General features: G+C 42.9%; 1 protein-coding gene across 3 annotated transcripts in view; it reads left to right on the forward strand.

The window, feature by feature from the left end:
- ANOS1 (anosmin 1) overlaps positions 1-20,920 on the forward strand; it is a 281,496-nt gene that overhangs the window by 174,562 nt on the left and 86,014 nt on the right. For all 3 annotated transcript variants that reach the window (XM_083362693.1, XM_083362694.1, XM_083362695.1), the window contains exon 3: positions 10,284-10,346. In XM_083362693.1, coding sequence (XP_083218819.1) covers positions 10,284-10,346 — 63 coding nt within the window. The remainder of the gene's footprint in view (positions 1-10,283; positions 10,347-20,920) is intronic.

The raw sequence follows: 20,920 nt of genomic DNA on the forward strand, positions 1-20,920 counted from the left end.
GGTTGTTGGCTATTCCTGCCAGTTTAGTGTCATCTGAAAATATGATGAGTTCCCCTTCTATTCCCTCATATAGGTCATTTATGAAGATACTAAAGAGTACTGTGCCTAAGAAAGAGCCTTGTCATATCCCACTGGTTACTTCTCTCCATATGGATGTAGTACCATGGAGGACTACTTGCTGAGTATGGTTTGTCAGCCAGCTACAGATCCATTGGTTGGTGTTGTTGTCTATCCCACCCTTTTCTAGGTTGTGGTCTACTTTGTCAAATGCCTTACTGAAGTCTAAGTATATTATGTCCACAGCATTTCACTGGTCTACTAGTTTAGTCAATTTATCAAAGAATGAAATAAGATTGGTTTGGCATGATCTGTTTTTAACAAACCCATACTGGCTAGTTATAACTTTGTTTGCTTCTAGTTGTTCACAGATCTGTTTTTTTATTATCTTTTCCAGGATCTTCCCAGATATTGAGGTTAAACTGATTGGTCTGTAGTTTCCTGGGTCTGTAATCTGTCAAGTCCCAGTGTTTTATATTCATCAAGGTCGTATAGGTATTCTCTTATCATTTTCTTGCTTATTTTATTTTTTGTTCCTAGTTTGTCTTTTGTAGTAGTTTTCTTTGGTATGTATGTTGGGCTATAATTTCTTTTTGTTTGAAGACTGATGCAAAGAATGTGTTAAACAGCTGTGCTTTCACCCTACTGCCTGTTACTTCCTTGGCAAGAAAAAATAAGTGAGCACCTGTCTAGCCTAGACGAGTTCAAATCACCAGGACCAGATGGATTGCACCCCAAGGTTCTCAAGGAACTGGCAGATGTGATCTCAGAACCACTGAACTATATTTTTCATAGATCCTGGAGCACTGGGGAACTACCAGAGGACTGGAAGAGAGCTGATGTAGTTCCCATCTTCAAAAAAGGGAAAAAATTAGATCCAGGAAACTACAAACCTATCAGCCTGACCTCAATACCTGGGAAGATTCTGGAAAAGATAATCAAACAACAAATCAGCAAACATCTTGATGCAAACAAAGTCATCGCTAAGAGTCAACATGGGTTTGTCAAAAACAGATCATACCAGACAAATCTTATTGCATTCTTTGACCAAGTGACAAAATTAGTGGACCAGAGGAGTGCTGTAGATATAATTTACTTGGACTTCAGTAAGGCATTTGATAAAGTAGATCACAACCTACTACTTGAAAAGATAGAAAAATGTGGGTTAGATAGCATCACCACCAGATGGATTCGTAGCTGGCTGACAGGCCATACTCATTGTGTGGTCCTCAATGGAACTGCAACTACATGGAAGGAAGTGTGTAGTGGGGTGCCCCAGGGCTCTGTTCTGGGCCCAGTGCTCTTAAACATCTTCATCAATGATTTGGATGAGGGGATAGATGGGGAACTCATCAAATTTGCAGACGACACCAAGCTGGCAGGAATAGCCAATACTCCAGAAGATAGGCTTAAAATACAGCAGGATCTGGACAGACTCGAATACTGGGCGCTATCTAACAAAATGAAATGCACAGATATAGTATAGGTGGTACCTTGCTCAATAGTAGTAACTGTGAGAGGGATCTCGGAGTCCTAGTAGACAATCAGTTCAATATGAGCCAGCAGTGTGCTGCAGCTGCCAAGAAAGCCAACACAGTGCTAGGCTGCATTAACAAAGGGATAGAATCAAGATCATGTGAAGTACTAATACCACTTTACAATGCCTTGGTAAGACCATACCTGGAGTACTGCATCCAGTTTTGGTCACCACAATGTAAAAAAAGATTTTGAGACTCCAGAAAGGGTACAGAGAAGGGCAACAAAGATCATTGGGGGACTGGAGGCTAAAACATATAGGGAACGGTTGCTGGAATTGGGTATGTGTAGTTTAATGAAGAGAAGGGTGAGGGGTGACATAATAGCAGTGTTCCAATATCTCAGGGGCTGCCGCAAAGAAGAGGGAGTCAAGCTATTCTCCAAAGCACCTGAAAGCAGGACAAGAAGCAACGGATGAAAACTAGTCAAGGAGAGAAGCAACCTAGAACTAAGGAGAAACTTCCTGACAGTTAGAACAATTAACCAGTGGAACAACCTGCCTCCAGAAGTGGTGAATGCTCCAACACTGGAAGTTTTTAAGAGGAGATTGGAATGGTATATAGGGTTTCCTGCCTGAGCAGGGGATTGGACTAGATGACCTCCAAGGTCCCTTCCAACTTATTATTATTATTATGTTCTCTCTGTAGTGGACCTACCGTTTCGTTGACTTTGTTCCTGTTATTAATATGTTGAAAGAAACTTTTTAAATATTTTCCTTGATTTCTGCTGTAAATCTTCATTCATTCTGAGCCTTTGCTTTCCTGACTTTGTCTTTGCATGTTCTGGTTGTCTGCTAATAATCAACCTTAGTTATGTGTCCCTCTTTCCATTTTTTGTACTTGTCCCTTTTGTCTTTTACTTTGTCAGAGAGATTTTTATGCAGCCTTACTGGTTTCTTTTTGACTTTCTTGTTTTTCTTTTTCAGTGGTATTGTGCTGGACTGGGCTTTTATGATAGCATTTTTCAGAGTTTCCCACACTTCTTGGGTTGTTTTCCCTTTTAAGATTTTTGTCCATGGAATCTTTCCTAGGTTCTCTCTGAGTTTGTTAAATCAGGTCTTTTGAAATTTAAGAGTCTAGTTGGATTATTTTATATTGCTTGTGTTTGCATTATATTGAATTTCAGCATGATGTGGTCACTTTCACCCAGGGTTCCAGCAACTTCAACTCCCTCTATCACTTCTCTATTAGTAAGAATTAGGCCCAGTGTAGCTTTACTTCTAATTCCCTCCTTCAATGTTTGGATGATAAAGTTGTCAGCTAGGTTAGTTAAGAATCTGTTTGATCTCCCACTCACTGCAGAGTTTGTTTCTCAGTTAATATCTTGATAGTTGAAGTCTCCCATTACTACTGTGGTATGCTTCCTACATACGTTTGTTAACTGGTTGGCAAAGAGTTCATCTATTTCTTCTGATTGGTTGGGTGGTCTGTAATATACACCTATGACAATGTCACTTTTTTCTCTTTTATATTGACTCATATGCATTCTGGAGGGATTTTATCTGATCATGTGCATTTCTGTGGATATGTAGTGTTCTCTTACATATAGTGCAACTCCTCCTCCTCTTTTGTAGATCTATTTCTTTTAAACAGTTTGTATCCATCCATTTCTACATTCTATAGTGCAACTACTACTCCTCTTTTGTTGTTTGAGTTTTTCTTTTTTTCTCATCACTCCCTACATCATTGCTTGATTTGTTTTCTTGAGATTTATTATTGGTTTTGTGTTCTAGAGATTCTAAAGATTGGTCACTCTTCCCCCTCAATTTTAGTTTAAAGTATCCATCCTTGTTCTACTTGACCTCTTGGTGGCTTTCAATACCATTGGCCATGGTATATTTCTAGAGCAGCTTTGGGGGAAGGGAGTGGGAGGCTTTGTGCTATTCTGGTTCGCTTCCTTTCTTTGTGGCCACTCTCAGTGTTAATAGGAGGCGAGAGGTCTAGCCCTCACCCACTGCTTTGTGGGGTCTTGCAGGGCTCAGTATTCTCCTCTGTTCTGACCCAGCCTTCATGAGTGCTACTCAACTGCTATAATTGTGTTAAAACCCCCTTTTCAGTTAACAAGGCATGAGCAAGGCAGGAACTCATGAGAACATAACCCCTTTTTATTTTAATAAGGTGGTTATGGAATAAACTCCAGATAACCAGTCCTTAGGTGTTAAAACAAACAGTAGCAGTCTCTGCTCTCACTTGGCTGATATAAGTACAAAGTCTCTTGAGTTCTCAGCAGTAAGGCTCTATTAGCAATTCAAACCAAAAACAAAGAAATCTGACAAACTTGGATAATTGGCAAAGAGTCCTGGCAAAAGAAATCCAAGAGAGAAACAACATACTGGAGCATGAACACTTGCCTGTGACAACTGGTGCCCCCCACACCTCTCCACTTTATAGTCCAGCCAAGGTGTGATTTTTTAGAGTCTCTTACTTTTCCTGGAGAGCCTTCCCACCACTCTCCATTGTCCTGCACACCTTTCCTCTCTGCGCATATGCACATCTGGGACAGGCCCCAGCTGTTCCTCCTCTTCGCTCAGTTCAGGCCCCCAAGACAGTTGTCTCTCTGCCTGAGTATGACTAGAAGGGCCTGGCTCCACATCTGGCTCTGAGTCTTCTTGCTCCTCAGAGCCTTCTACAGATTCCTATGTGAACCTAGACACCCCTTCCCTCTCATCCTATTCATCTGACTCGGCTGCCAGATCTGCTGGCAGTTGAGGAACCACAACATCCTCTCCTATTCAACATCTACATGAAACCATTGGGTGAAGTCCATCACCATGGACTGAGACATCATCAATATGCTGATGATACTCAGCTGTATGTCTCAGCCTGTGGTGAGTTAAGCAATACAATGACCTTCCTCTTGCAATGCCTGGAAGTTGTTAGGGGCTCGATATGGGACAATAAGTTGAAACTGAACCCTGGCAAGACTGAGTGGCTTTGGGTTTGGAGTTCTTTGGTGCATGAAGAATTGCCACCTTTACTCTTGGATGGGGTGGCACTGCCCCAAACAAATCCAGTAGGTAATCTGGGGGTACTCTGGGACTCACGACTCCTGCTCAAAGAGCAGGTGACAGTTGTGGCCAGAAGGGCCTTAGTGCACCCTGTTGTGCACCAGTTGTGCCCTTTCCTGGACCAACAATTCCTATTCACAGTTACTAATGCCCCAGTCCACAGGTCTGCAACCTGCGGCTCCGGAGCCGCATGCGGCTCTTTCAGTCGGCTCCCAGTCGTCTGCCATGTGCAGTCCAAAAAAAAGTGGGACTAAAAAAGTTCAACCAATCAATTCAAATATGTAGGGTAGGTGCATATCTCGCCTTGGCTCCACTCTTCAGTCAAACCCTGTTCTGTGCATGCGCGGATGTATGCGCATGTGCACACATTTTTTTGCAGCTCCCAGTTTTTCCTTTTGTGAGGGAACTGGTTCTGAGTGGCTCTTTCACTGTTTCAGCTTGCTGACCCCTGCCCTAGTCATCTGAATTGCACTCTACAAGGGGCTGCTTTTGAAAAGCATCCAGAAGCTCCAGTTGGTTCAAAATCCAGTGGCCTACATGGTTTTGTGTAGACCACAGTGGGCCTATGTATGACCTCTCCTGCAGGAGCTGCGTTGGTTGCCAATTTGCTTCTGGTGCAATTCAAGTGCTGGTTGTCACCTTTCAAGCCCTTCATAGCTTGGGACCAGGTTATCTGAGGGACCATCTCTTGTCAGTCACATCCACCCAACCCACTACAGCTGTGAGGCAAGGAATGTTGCAGATCCTGTCCTCTAGGGAGGTACATCTGACAGGACCCAGAAGAAGGGCCTTCTCAGTGGTGGCTCCCTTCCTCTGGAACATCCATCCAGAAAGTACACTAGCGCTCACTCTGACACTCTTTTGGAAGGCTCTGAAGACATGGTTTTGCCAGTGGGCTTGGGGAACCCTGAATGGAACGGAGTCCATTAAATGGAATTGTATTTAACAAGGCAGCAATATCTAATAATTCTTTGCACTAATAAGCTAATAAGTTATATGTGGCTATAGAAAAAGTACACTATGAAGTATATCTAATAGTTTGTCACTGATAAAAGATATTTTTTGTTATATTTTCACATTGTAGTTTGAGATGCACCTACAGTACAGATTTCTCAAACTTATATTGATGAGAGAATTATAATTATTCAGCTACGCATAGAACTTTGCTAGAACTGCTGTGTATTCAAATATTAAAAGATTTTGCCAACTTTTATCGCAAATTCATCCCCTCCTTTGCCGAGATTGACCTACCCCTTACAGAACTACTCAAAACAGCCAAAGGAGGAGGGAAGCCACAACTGGGCCAACTACTAGCTTGGACAATGAGCTGTCAAACAGCTTTTGAGAATTTAAAAAGACTATTTGCTGCTGAAACCGTCCTAAAGAACCCATGCCCAGGAGAGCTCTTCGTAATCCAAGCTGATGCCAGTGACATTACACTCAGAGCTGTATTACTGCAAAAGAACAAAAGTGGAGTCCTACAACCCTGTGCCTACACCTCCAAAAAATTCACTGAAAGTGAGAGAAGATGGACAATCTGGGAGAAGGAGGCCATCAACATTAGGAGCCTGTTAAACTGGCAACACTATCTAGAGGGGAGCAAGGTGCCATTTGAAGTATGGACAGATCACAAAAACCTAGAGGCACTGAAGACCCCCCGCAAACTTTCCCCAAAACAAGTGCAGTGGGTACAGTACTTTAATCATTTCAACTTCACTCTAAAGTACATCCCGGTAGGAAAACACTTCTTAGCTGATGCGCTATCCTGATTGCCCCTGTACAAAAGCGAACACAAAGAGGTCAATGAGGCAATTATCCACACTTCACAATCTGTGGCACAACTCACACCTCTCAGAACCCCTATGTCAAGTTTCCGACATATGGGCTTTTCAAGTGACTCTGAGGCATTGTTTACCTTAAAAGTCCTTTATTAGCCTAATACACTGGCAAATGCTCGCTCGAAAGAAAGTGGAATCTGAAATCTCCGCCCCTTGCACAATATATTAAAACACAATTCTCCACCTTTCTAATTTTGTCATTAATCATATTCTCCAATTAATTTAAAGAATCAATTTCCCTTCCATTAGAAGACCAAAGCCTTATCTTCTTAGTTAGAGATAGCCTTGAAAAGTGCAATCCTACTCATCCCCCTTCCTAACCTTAAACTAAAAGGTCCCCTCCTGTTCAACATCTATATGAAGCCGCTGGGTGAGATCATTTGTGGTTTCGGGGTGGGGTATCATCAGTATGCTGATGATACCCAACTTTTTTGCTCCACCCCGAACCAACCCAGTGATGCCCTCGCCGTGATGTCCCTTTGCCTGGAGGTGGTCCGGGTCTGGATGGGGAGAAACAGGCTTCGTCTCAATCCTCCCAAGACTGAGTGGCTGTGCATACCAGCATCTTGGGTTAACCAATCTATTCCATCGTTAACGATGGGGGGGTGAGGTGTTACCCCCCGTTGATAGGGCTCGCAACTTGGGCATCCTCCTGGATTCACAGCTCAGTTTTGAAGATCACATAGGAGCCGTGACCAGAGGGGCTTTTGCCCAGGTTCGCCTAGTGCGCCAGTTGCGATCCTATCTGGACCAAGATGCCCTAGGCACAGTCACTCATGTGCTCGTGACCTCCCGGTTAGACTACTGCAACGCTCTCTACATGGGGCTGCCCTTGAGGACCACTCAGAGGCTTCAGCTGGTACAAAATGCAGCCACGTGAGTTGTGATGGGGTTTCCCAATACTCCCACGTAACACCTCTACTCTGTGAGCTGCATTGGCTTCTGGTTGCCCTCCAGGTGAGATTCAAGGTGCTGGTGATGACCTATAAAGCCCTAAATGGCTTGGGTCTGGGATATTTGAGGGAACACCTGCTACCGGCATCATGTTCCCTTCGTCCTGTGCGCTCCCACAGGGAGGGCCTTCTCAGGGTGCCGCCAGTAAAAGACTGCCGGTGGATAACACCCAGGGGGAGGGCCTTCTCTGTGGGTGTGCCTGCCCTTTGGAACCAGCTGCCCGTGGAGCTTAGGACTGGCCCTGACCTTCGCTCATTTTGCCGGGACCTGAAGACCTGGCTCTTTGAGCTTTCCAGCCCAGGCTGAGAGTTTTAATTGGGGTTTTTAATATTTCTACTTCAGGAATTGAATTTAGTCATTTTTAATTGTTTTTTTAATTTTTGTATTGATGTTTTAAACACCTTGTAAACCGCCCTGAGTCCTACGGGAAAAGGGCGGTATATAAATCTAATAAAATCTAAAATCTAAAACAATACACAAGTCTTAAAGCAATACACAAGTTTAATATATGAAATAGCTACTTCTTCATCTCTTGTCAAGCAATAACATTCGATGTTAGCAGCGTTCACATCCGGCCCCCCTTTACAAAAAGGACAGATCCTTAATGTAAACATAACACAAGTTAGGAACTGACTTTTGGTTTGTTGGGGTGTTTCTCATAAAACCTTTCAATAAGTCTGTCAGCTTTCAAAACACTAGATTTCACCCAAATGGCTTCAGACAATGGGTATCCCTTCCATTGTACTAGGTATTGCAATTTTCCCTTAAAGATTCTAGAGTCAAGAATATGTTTCACTTCATAATGGATCTGACCTGCTACCAGGTGCTTTTTCAGGGGGAGGTCTTAAAGTGGAGGTTCAAAAAGGTTTCAGCAAGCTACAATGGAACACCAAGTGAATTTTTCTGAAAAGTCTGGGTAGTTTCAATTTTACTGTGACCGGGTTGATGATTTTCACAATGGGGAAAGGCCCCAAGAATTTTGGTCCCAATTTCTTATTGGGTAGTTTAAGGCGTAAGTATTTGTTTGACAAATAGACCTTTCCCTCAACTTGGAATGTTCTTTGGTGAGCTCTCTTTTTGTCAGCTTGCTTTTTGTAGGTCTCAAAAGTCTTTTTTAAGGCCACCTTTGTATTTTTCCAAACTTCTTCCCAACCCCTCACCCAATAATCAAGAGTCTGGGAAGCGGAGGGTAACTGAGGGTATTCTGGTATGGGGTTGAATTCTTTCCCTGTGGCTACACGGAAAGGAGTGTAGCCAGTGCTGCTATGTACTGAATTATTGTAAGCCACCTCTGCAAAAGTGAGGAGGTTGGTCCAGTTTGTTTGTTGGCAAGAGATGTAGCATCTTAAAGTATTGTTCCACCATTTTGTTGGTGGATTCTGTGGCTCTGTTAGTAGCCAGGTGAAAAGCAGTTGACAGGCCTTGAGATGATCCAATTAATTTAAGAAAGTTTCTTCAAAATTTCGCTGTGAATTGCACCCCTCTGTCCGAAATTATTTGCTTCGGGGCTCCATGTAGTCGATAGATATGCTTTAGGAACAACTTAGGCATTGAGCCGATGGAAGTCCCTTCTAGGATTAGGGGTCCTGTGAGGTGTGAGTTGGGCTGCAGTTTGTGGACTGGGAATAATTGCCTCCTGAACTTCTTTGTACTGTGGCAATCAGGAGAGCGCATCAGCTAGGAACTTTTTCTTCCTGGTTGATATATATTAATATCAAATGTTTAATGTTAACGTTATGTTATTAGTTATGGTTTAAATAGTTGGTTACATGAGGTAAATACGGCTGACAGGGAAACACGCGGCAATTTGACAGCTGTCAAATTGCCGCTGGCTACAGTGCAAGCGCGTAAGCTGACAGCGCAGCACGAGGACTCTAGCTGTCAAGAAGCCGACTCAGCCGATTGGCCAGCAGCCCCGGCGGGAGAAGCCGAGCCGCTGATTGGAGGAACCAACTTCCAGCTGGCTATATAAAGAACTCAAACTGGCAGAGTTTTGCCGGGTGTACCTCAATAAATACCTGTAACCCGAGCCTGCTGTCTCCGCGTAATCCTTACCCTCGCAACCACTTGTTTGGGTCTAGCTCCCAGCTGGGAGGATTGCTGAAACTAATGTAATGACCTGCCTCAATTAATTCTCCCAAGAAAGCAGAACTCTTGAAACTTGCATTTTCTCAACAGGAACTTTTATTGGAAGGTATTGATAGCAAGATGTAAGGCAGGATGTGAAGATTTCCTGCACAAAATGTTACTTTAAAAGAACCATTTTAAACCTCACCACAAATGTCCATCCAGACGGTTTCAATTGAACCAATCCACAGGTGTTAAGTTGTTGTGGGAAAGAACTGATAAGGTGCTGTTCTCAAGGCTTCTTCCCACCCAACCGGAGATAAGGCAGATGGCCAGAGGCACATTCCTTTCACCCCACAAAGATACTCCAAAGAGGATAGAACAAAGCAAAGGAAATACATTGCATAAGACCCCCTAGGTCCCCCCCAATACAATGGCAGAACCCAAAAATGAGAGCATAAGAAAGAAATATATTGAGGCTCTGACACATTTACTGGCATCCCAGAAAAAGAGACTTTTCTAAAATTTTTGATATCGTAAGTCATTGATGAGATGTTGATGATCATATTTATGGAGTATGAGAAAAAGAAATAAATACTACTATAAATAAGAAATATCAAATATGCTAATTTAATTGCAGTTTTCCATGCTGAAGCCAATTAACTGTGCTGTTGTTCTTTCAGAATACATTATATGTTCACTTTTCTGCACTGATACAGTTCTTGTTTTTTTTCTTCCAAAAACAATGTTTTTAATTTCTATCTTGATTAAAGAACTAGGTATCTTATTTACTTCCTGACATGTTTTCAAATTATTCTTTTCAGTGTTTGGAACCTTGTAAAGAGTCCTGGGATCTGAAGAAAAACCATTGCCAAAATTTTTGTGAGGTATGTTAGCTGTGAAAAAACTTTAGAAGTCACTTGTATATGTTTTATGCATGCTATAAGAAGAAGTTGACTGAAGGCCATTTAGTCTGCACAAATTGTACGTAGCCTTGTCAGAACCTTTGTTCAAAAGAGCCAGTTGTAAGTTTAGGCAGCAATCCACATTTATATGTACAATTCCTCAGATTTGCTGTTGACTTATAGCAAGTCATGATTCACAGTTTGGGAATCCTAACCTAAAATAGTAAATGAATTCATGTTAACTTCCTGTGACTAAAACTAAATAATAAATAATCTTTAACAGTTTTTAACAGCTAGACCCATGAATTTAGCCATTTCTCAAACTTGCTCTGAGGGTTATTAGCCCTTTAGCCTGTAAAAGCCCGTGGTGGCTTACCCTCAAAAAGCAGAAACAAGTGCTGACATCTCACAAGCAGAAGTGTTGACAGCATTTTTCCTTTTCCTGTGTATGCTTAATCCATTTTAGAAATATTTCATTCCTCTACCTAGTTTCCTGTAGGGCCTTGAGTGGGTCATGACCTATGCTTTGAAAACTGCTTCTAATTTTTCAAGACAATTTTGAAGTTTGCTTCCATTTTTATGTGCTTAATTATTCCATCTATATTTGTAAGATCTATAAATTTATAAACATTCTTTTTTCTTTCATTCAAGTTATTAATAATGCCTTGAGTATTAGATGCCCCTTCATGCCTTTGTCTAGTTTGATGAACAGTCATTGATGAGAGCTGAGTATCAGTTTTGATCCAGTTATAAATTCCTGTAATTGTCATATTTTCTATATCAGGGCTTTTCAACCTTTTCACCCATTGTACCACTTTTAGGATAAGGCAATATCCGAGTACCACCAGTCACCCAGCAAGGTGTCAAAAACTTGACCAAAAAAAGAAAAAGAAATGATAAAGTACAAGTAGTCCTCGACTTACAACAATTCGCTTAGTGACTGTTCAAAGTTACAATGGCACTGAAAAGTGAATTATGACCATTTTTCACACTTATGACTGTTGCAGCATCCTCAGGGTCATGTGATTTACATTCGGATGCTTGGCAACTGATTCATACTTAAAACATTCAGTGTCCCAGGGTCATGTGATCAATGGCCAGGTCATCACTCAGATTTTGGGGTGTCTGTGGGGGGGGGGGAAATCTGTGGGACACTGGTGGAGGGGAGTGGGACTGGGATGGTTGCCTTCCCTCTCTCCCATTTTTCCTTCCTTCCTTCCTTCCTTCCTTCCTTCCTTCCTTCCTTCCTTCCTTCCTTCCTTCCTTCCTTCCCTCCCTCTCTCCCTCCTTCCCTCCCTCCCTCCCTCCCTCCCTCTCTCCCTCCCTCCTTCCCTCCCTCCCTCCCTCCCTCCCTCCCTCCCTCCCTCCCTCCTATTGTCCTGTGCTACACCGCCCAGATCCCAGCCTGGTTTTGGCAGATAGCAGTGCATTCTCATCCACACAGAGCAGCCGGGCAAAGTAAAACCACTGACATCATGGCCCTGCCTGTGCATGCACAAAGGCAGAGGAGAGCGCATGCACCTCAGCCTCTGCGCATGCACACAGGCACGGTGGGGATGTCACCGGTTCACCTCCTGTTTTCAGGCATGTACATTACGAATCGGCTACTTCTCCCAGTCATTTTTCCCCTACCAGAGCCCAGCATTTGAGCCAGGTTCCCCAATCCTCTCCGTGTACATCGTTCTTCCCATAACTCTCCCCAGCGCTGTCAAGAGATACCCATTTCTGGCTGCATTGCTACCGTTCTTAAGTTACATTTGTACCCGCCTGAAGGAAGAGAGCGATGCTTTTCTCCCTCCTCCAAAGGAAGCAAACCCGCATCGCCACCAAGTCACCCTTCCTTCGGGCAAAGTAATCTCCGGACCCAACTTTGAGACTGTTTTAGCCTGAAGCAGAGAGTCGGAGAGCTGCATCACTCTCACCGTTTGGATTCTACTTTTATGGCCTGGGAGTAGCTTGCTTTTCAAACCTCCGATATATAACAGAAGGGGAAACCCGCTGCAAAGGGGCATCTCGCAGAGTCTTTCCCAAGTGACACCTGCGCTCCACCGCTGCAAAAAAGAAGCGCCGTGTTTCCCACCAGTGCAGGCAGCCCAGATTCTGTGAGAGGTCGAATGGGAATGAAGCAGCCCTCGGGTCTGTGCTGCAGAAAAGCCACAAGCGCCGGTGTTGCCTGGGCTCCTGCCCAGCTCACTTGCTTGTGGAAAAGAGGCTGCTTGCTAAATGAGCCGGGCAGAAGCCCAGGATCAGTGTTTCTGAGTGCAATTTCTGAACAAAGGATCAGCTGAGTCGCTCTCAGAAGTCGCTCTCAGAAACTCTGATCCTGGGCTCCTACCCAGCTCACTTAGCAAGCAGCTTATTTTCTGCAAGTGAGCCAGGCAGGAGCCCGTGATCAGCGTTTCTGAGTGCAATTTCTGAGCGCGACTTCTGAGCGCGACTCAGCTGATCCCGGGCTTCTGCCTGGCTCGCTTGCGGAAAAGAGGCTGCTTGGTAAGTGAGCCAGGCAGGAGCCCAGAATCAGCTGAGCCGCACTCAGAAGTCATGCTCAGAAATTCTGATCCCGGGCTCCTGCCTGGCTGAGACTCCAGATTTGAGCCAATGACCAGAGGAGAACACCGCTGATCAGCTGGGAGGCTGGCAACCTTCTTTCGGGGCTGCCAGTCAGCTGGGAGCCCGGGGCTTGACAGCCACTCCTGCTCAAAAGCACCAGCACTCCCAGCTGACTGGCGGCCATGAGAGAAGGTTGTCGAATGCTCCTAGCTGTTTGGCAGCATCGGGGCCACCTGCTGGGACTTCCACCTGGCTGGCAGCATCAGATCTGGAGTCCCAGCCTCCCAGCTGATCAGCAGTGTTCTCATCTGGTCGGTGGCTAAAATCCAGAGTCTCAGCCTCCCAGCTGATCAGCGGAGCAACGAGCAGCTGGCAGGCCAGGTAGCTAGGTTGCTGCCCGGATCCCCCCCCCTCGATTGATTGTCGAGCCCAGGGCTTGACAGCTGCTCCTGCTCAAAAGGCAGGGTTCGGCGGCTGGCAAGTCGCTCACGTGGGGCTTTCCCAGGGCTGGCAGGCCGAACGGGAACCGGCCTCAACCTCTCCACGCTAGAGCGGCACCCATGGAGGCGGCCAAGGGCAAGCAGGGCAAGGCCGCTCCTGCTCAAAAGGCAGGGTTCGGCAGCTGGCAAGGCGCTCGCGCGGGGCTCTCCCAGGGATGGTGGGCAATGGGGGAGGAGCAGGCCGATCGCCTTACAGGTACCAGGATTCCGACGCGCCTTCCCGGCGATGCTGCGTACCACCAGCCAGGTGCTCATGTACCGCCAGTGGTACGCGTACCACCAGTTGAAAAGCCCTGTTCTATATCACACCACTATTTTCTAATTTTAATAACATGCAAAATAACCAGTGAAGCCTCTGGACTGAAGTTCCTCCTGAAATTTAAGTGGTTCCCTTCCTACTAGTATTTGGAAGAGCTCTAAAGACCTGGCTTTTTGCCCAGACCTTTGAGAAGGATGACTTTTTCTTGCTTTGTGTTCTCTTCTGGGTTTGTTTCCTTTACCATCATTCTTCTTCTGACTTGTGCTTATTTCTGTGTTTTATGTATTGCTTTTGGTTTTTAAATGCTTTAAGTATGTAAAACACCAGTATCATTGGGAGCCAGGCAACATATAAATGTAGTAATTTTATTTTAATAAGTAGAATGTCACTGGTTATTTTATCAACACTTTCCTAAAATGAAGATATAGTACACCAATAGCATTGCCTCAATCTTTTTGAGGAAATCAAGATCAGCATTGATTAATCCATGTTGAGTTTTACCATCTGACATACTGTTCTCAGTTGCTACACACTGATTCTGTTCTGGAACTTTTTGGTCACTGTATCAAGCTGATTGATCTACTATTCCCTGGATTCTTTTTCCCCATACTTTGTAAAAAAGATAATGAAAATATTTGCTCTCATTCAGTTATTTGCCCAGTAGTTCTCAGTAGTTTCTTAATTATAACAAAGTTTTCAGATGACTATATCAGTCAGAAAAGAGCTAGAAGGGACTTGGAGGTCTTTTAGTCCAGCCCCCTGTTTAAGCAGATATACCATTTCAGACAAGCAACTGTCTAGTCCCTTCTTAAAAACCTCCAGTGATGAATCACCCACGACTTCTGATAGCAAGTTGTTCCAAGGGTTAATTGTCCTCACTGTTAGGAAGTTTCTTCTTAATTCCAGGTTGCTTCTCTCCTTGATTAGTTTCCATCCATTTTTTCTTGTCCTTCCTGCTGGTGCTTTGGAAAATAAGTTGACCCCCTCCTCTTTGTGGCAACCTCTCAAATACTGGAATACTGCTATCATGTCCACCCTAGTCCTTCTTTTCTCTGGACTAGCCATACCCAATTCCTGTAACTTTTCTTTATATATATTTAAGGAAAGAGTCGCAGATCTGTACACATGTGGATTTCAGTTCTGAAAGTTTAAGGTATTTGTCTTCTGAGGAAGTCAAAGAGGTCTTGACAGATTTTAAATACTAGCTGTTATTACTTAAATAACAGCTTTATATTTAAATTTATTATTTAAATGATTTGGAGATTGCCCACTTGCATTCTCAACAGAGGAAGCATGGTTACATCATGAGGAGTAAAGCTGATTTTAAATTAAGACAAAACAGTAGGAGGAGAGGTGGAGAGGGGAAGATAAATCATAGGAAAAGAAACAAGACTGGAGAAGGGAAAAAGAGAAGAAGAATTGGAGCAATTAAGAGGAAAACACCAACAAGGGCAGCGGCCTACAGCAAACCTTGCCTGCTGAGAGAGGCCCAGCTGCAGCTGTATGTTGCCTTCCTGGAGCAAAAATTAAAGATGAGGCTAAGAACCTAACCAAAATAATAACAACCCACAGATTACTACCTTTTTCTACTACTACACGTAGGGACAAATGACATGAAAATGGACCTGAAAACAATATTGAATTATTATGAACAGCTAGGCAAGAAGGTCAAGGTGTTAGGTGCAAGAGTAGTTTTTTCTTCTATACTGCCAACAAAAGGTCAACATCTGGTAAGAAAACAAAGGATTCAAGAAGTGAACCACTGGCTAAAGGGTTGATGTCATCAAAATAACTTTGGACTACCTGCTTGATCTGCACTACCTCCATGATGGATTTTTGGCAAGGGATTGGCTGCACCTCACAAAAACCTGAAAGAATGTTTTTGGAAAACACCTGGCTCAAATTATCAGGAGGGCTTTAAACTAAAACTGAGAGAGGAAGGTGACCAATCTTTAGGATCTCTGGGACCTAATTACAAGCAAAAAACCCTAGGAAAAAATCAAATAATGAGGTAAGGAAAGATGGGAAGGAAGACAAACTCAAACACCAAATATGAGACATAGAAAGCATACCCAGAGTCAGACATAAAGATCTAAAATGAGTATATACAAGTGCAAAAAGTTTGGGGAACAAACAGGATGAACAAGAATTATTAATACATGAGGGTAGATATGATATAATTGGAATTACTGAAACTTGGAGGGATGAAACCATGAGTGGAACATTGAAGATGTCATGGTTCTGACTAACGAAATACTTCAAAGAACTTTCAGGCATTGTTTATCCTAAAAAGTCTTTAATCGTGAAAACAAAGCATCGGCACAGCATGGTGGATGATAAAATCTGAATTCCCCTCTCTTCAGCACCTAATATCTAGCACAATTCCCTCCTCCAATTAGCAGTTATAAATCGCGTTCTCCAATCAGTTTGAAGGGCAAAGCTTCCCTTCCATTCTGTAACATGCCATTTCTTATCTTATTAAAAAACAACCAGGGGAAACATTCTTCCTCCCCCCACCCCAGCATCATCTAATTCTAAGAGCAAAGCAATTTAAAGGAAAAGGCTGCCTCTTTATATTGTCAAAGGATACAAACTGATAAAAAATAGACCCCATAAAAGAGGAGGTGGAGCTGCACTATATGTAAAAGATTGCTACAGAAATGCATGAGACCAAAGACAAAAACATCCTAGAATGCATATGGGTCAATGTAAAAGAAGAAAAAGAATGACATTGCCATAGGTGTATACCACAGGCCACACAACCAAGCAGAAAAAATACATGTACTTTTTGCTAACCAGTTAACAAATATATGTAGCAAACACACTACAATAGTAATGAGAAATTGAATAGATTCTTGACCAACCTAGCTGACCAATTTGTTGTCCAAAAGGTAGAGGATGTAATTAGAGAGATAGCCATACTGGACTTAATTCTCACGGACAGAGAAGAAGTGATAGAGAGAGTTGAAACTGCAGGAACCTTGGGTAAGAGTGACCATGTCATACTGGAATTCAATATAATGCAAATAAAAGAAATAGAACATAATGATACCAGAGATTTTAAAAGAGCTGATTTTAACAAACTTCTGAGAGAACTTGGGAAAGATTCCTTGGATGAAAATCCTGAAGGGGAAAACAATTCAAGAAGCTTGGGAAACTCTGAAAAATATGATCATAAAAGCCCAGTCCAGCACAATACCACTGAAAAAGAACAACAAGAAATCTAACAAGAAACCAGTGTGGCTGCACAAAGATCTCTCTGATAAACTCAAAGACAAAAAGGACAGGTACAAAAAATGGAAAGAGATAGGTGTTCTCTATTTTCTTGCTTATTTTAATTTTCATTTCCAGTCTGTCTTTAGTTAGGTTTTTGGTAGGTTGGGCTATAGTTTCCTTATGTTTGAAGACTTCCTTAGTTACCATGTTTCCCCCAAATTAAGACCTGGTCTTCTATTTTTTTGCCTCCAAAAGTGGCACTAGCTCTTAATTTTGGAGAATGTCTTATCTTAGGACCACCACAGCCAGGCCCCCCACACCCCAACACCTGTTGCACTGCTGCTTGACTTCTTCTATGGCCGCTTGTGCCACTTGCGACCAGATGCCATGTGGTGCATTGTGCCATTGCCACTCTTCCCGGCAGGATGCTGCATGGTGCTTTGTGCCATTTCTGCTGCTTGTGGCAGGATGCCGCGTGGCTCTTAGGGCCATTTATGCAGCTGAAACAGCCCAAAGTGCCACGTGGCCTCCTGCCATAAGCAGTAGAAGAGACCTGTAGCACATGAGCAACAGAAGTGGCCTGAAGTGCGCGAGCAACAGAAGTGGCCCAAAGTGCTGCACAAGCAGTGAAAGTGGCCCAAAGCACTGCGCAAGCAGCAGAAATGGCCCAAAGTGCCTGAGCAGTGAAAGGGGCACGAAGCACCATGTAGCAACGTGCTGACAGGAGTGGCAATGGCACAATGTGCCACATGGTGGCCAGCCACAAGTGGCGGCAAGTAGCCGCAGAAGTCAAATAGCGGCGTGACAGGTGTTGGGGTGTGGGAGGCCTGGCTGTGGTGGTCCTATCAGTAAGGTAAGCGGGAATGGGACACATGGGGCAGCTTCAGCCCCCCACTGCCATCCTACTTGATTTTTAGGGGTGCGCCTCGCCCCTAAAAATGGACTCCAGGTTAAATGGACTCCAGAAGATGGTAGAGGACATTGTCCATAGGGTTGCGATGGGTCGGACACGACTTCGCAGCTAACAACAACAACTCGCCCCAAAACTAGAGCTTAGTTTTGGAGTAGGGCATATATTAGGCCCACCCTCAAAAATCAAGCTAGGGCTCATTATCGGGCTGGGTCTAACTTTCGGGGAAACACGGGGTATGTGTCCCTCTTTCCATTTTTTGTACTTGTCCTTTTTATCTTTCAGTTTATCAGAGAGATCTTTGTGCAACAATACTGGTTTCTTCTTGGATTTTATCTTTTTCTTTTCCAGTGGTATTGTGCTGGACTGGGTTTTTATGATCATATTTTTCAGAGTTTACCGAACTTCTTGAGTTGTTTTCCCTTTTAAGATTTTTGTCTATGGAATCTTTCCTAGGTTCTCTCTGAGTTTGTTAAATCAGGTCTTTTGAAGTTTAAGACTCTAGTTGGATTATTTTGTATTGCTTGTGTTTGCATTATATTGAATTTTAGCATGATGTGGTCACTTTCACCCAGAGTTCCAGCAACTTCAACTCCCTCTATCACTTCTCTATTAGTAAGAATTAGGCTTTTCATCAATGGAATTTTTGTTAGGGCTTCTCTGAGTTTGTTAAAATCTGCTCTTTTAAAGTTTAAGACACTGGTTTGCATTATATTGAATTCCAATATGATGTGGTCACTATCACCCAAAGTTCTGGCAACTTCAACTCTGTCTATCATCTCTGTTAGTAAGTATTAAGTCCAGTATGATTTTCCCTCTAGTTCCCTCCTCCTCTACTTTTTGGATGACAAATTGTCAGCTAGATTGGTTAGAAATCAGTTTGATCTCCCACTTGCTGCAGGGTTTGTCTCCCAGTTGATATCAGGGTAGTTAAAGTCTTCCATTACTACTGTGGAATATTTCCTACATACATTTGTTAGTTGTTTAGCAAAAATTTCATCTATTTCTTCTGCTTGGTTGGGGGGCTGGTAGTATACACCTATAGCAATGTCATTCTTTTTTCCTTTTATATTTTTATATAAAATTTTATTAATGTTCTAGTTTTACAATCATAAGTACTTAATAAACAATGTGTTGTCCTGGGCCCATTAGTAATTCAGTGGTACATATTAACTTCTTCAATCTAGGCCCAATATTACACCATCCAATGCTTCCTCTCTTCTTCTGGTAGTATATATTTTCCCACATTAGGCAAATACAATTCTTATTGTTGTTAATACATATACAATTAAATATCAACATCTTTGTTACATTTTCCTAATAATATCAATAATGTTGGTTTAAAATATCTTTTCTAACCAAAATATATCTTAATTGCATTTAATTGCACTTAATATCCATTTGCTCAATTAATATCCTGTTTGTCCCGCTTTTAAAAAAAATATTTTCCCATTAGTGTTCAAAATGTCTCTATCACTTATAATTTCTCATAATGTTATATTTGGGTAACCAAAAGCTTCCCTTATTCAAACCCTCTTAGCATTTTCATATTTCCCTTCTCATACCAAAATATAATATTCTAGTTATAAATCCTATCTTTCTGGTTATAATAGTACTTCTATTTCTAACAATTATCTATTCTCAGTCATGTTCAAACATCTGATTAATAGTATAATATCCCATCTAATGGGTCAAAACCTCTATTTTCTTCAGTCTTACTCTAGCTTTCTTCCTTTGCCAACTAACTTTCCAAGTCAATGCATTTGAATCATCAAGTAATTCTTCCTCTATTTTTGTGTATATTGTTTGAAATAAGAAAGACAATTGGATTAAAGTATTTTTGGAAGGACACTCAGCCCATTGGTATTCATTAAACAGCGTCCTCTAGTTTCACACAATTCTCCTAACAACTCTAGCTTCCATTCAATCAGCTCTTCTTTCTTATCTTCAAGTGTGTTCTGAGATCTTGACAGATAAGATAACTTTTCCATTTCTGATATTATTGCTACGTCTTCTAATTCTTCATTTGTCTGAGTCTATCTGTTAGTTCCTTTCTTTAGGTCCTCCATCTTTGGATCTGCTTCCTCTGATTTTTCTTCTATTTTCTGGGTTGCTAGTTCCTTCTTTGTAGTCATTTTCTGAGTTTGTAGATTTAGATTAAATAATTGTTGTTTTATCTCCTTTGTGTTATTTTTAGTCTCATCATGAGCTAAGGCAACTGTCTCTTATATTGATTTTAACATAGAAAGTATTTCTTTCTGAAACTCATCAACATTTTCTTGTTGGTATGTCAACATAATGGAACATCCATTTTGTTTTTGTATGTAGTCTTTATAGTCTAATCTATTTTGGGATTTAAAAAATTTCAGTCATTTGAACTCCTAATTATCCAGCCGGCCTGTCAGTCCCCTCCACAAATATAAGTTAAGTTTGAATTTTTCAAATTTTTCTGTCCAATGAAAAACACATCCTTTCTGTCCAGAGTGTTCTGTACCAGCCTGCTACCGGCCCTGCAGAAAAGGCAGGGACAACCCCTTTACAAATGACAAGAGGCTGGAATTAAGCCTGCCAAATTTATTAACATAAAACAGAGCAAAACAAGACACGAACCATGAAACAGGAGCTATGAAACAGGAACTATTCAAGCGGTTGCCTTCAGCAAACCAGCCCTCCCACGCATTCCCCTTTTATACAGTTCAGGGCGTGGCTTCTCTCTGCCTCCTTCCGAGGTGCCCCATTGCCTTCCTCTGTTTACTCCTGATTGACTGCCTCTTGCGTCGGCCATCCTTGAACAGGGCCAGCTGTGGGTTATCTTCATCCACGCTGTCAGGCTCACACAGCTGGGTCTCCATTGTGACCAGGTGGGAGGGGCCTGGCTGAGGGCTCTCATCAGCAAGCTCTCCAACCCCCTCAGCAAGCTCTTCAACACCCCCCCTCCTCCTCTGAGTCGTCCGACCCAACTGCCGAACCCACAGGCTGACCCTGAATCACAACACTATCCCGCACCACAGGGCCCTTCCCCCGGGTCTGCCGATCCGGATGCGGTCGGGATGGAAATTGTTCATGAAAAGCGGTCACCAAAGCAGGGGCATGAACGGCAGTCGCGTCTTCCCAGGTGAAC

The sequence above is a fragment of the Vipera ursinii genome (assembly GCF_947247035.1).
Source record: "Vipera ursinii genome assembly, chromosome: 4".
Taxonomy (NCBI): domain Eukaryota; kingdom Metazoa; phylum Chordata; class Lepidosauria; order Squamata; family Viperidae; genus Vipera; species Vipera ursinii.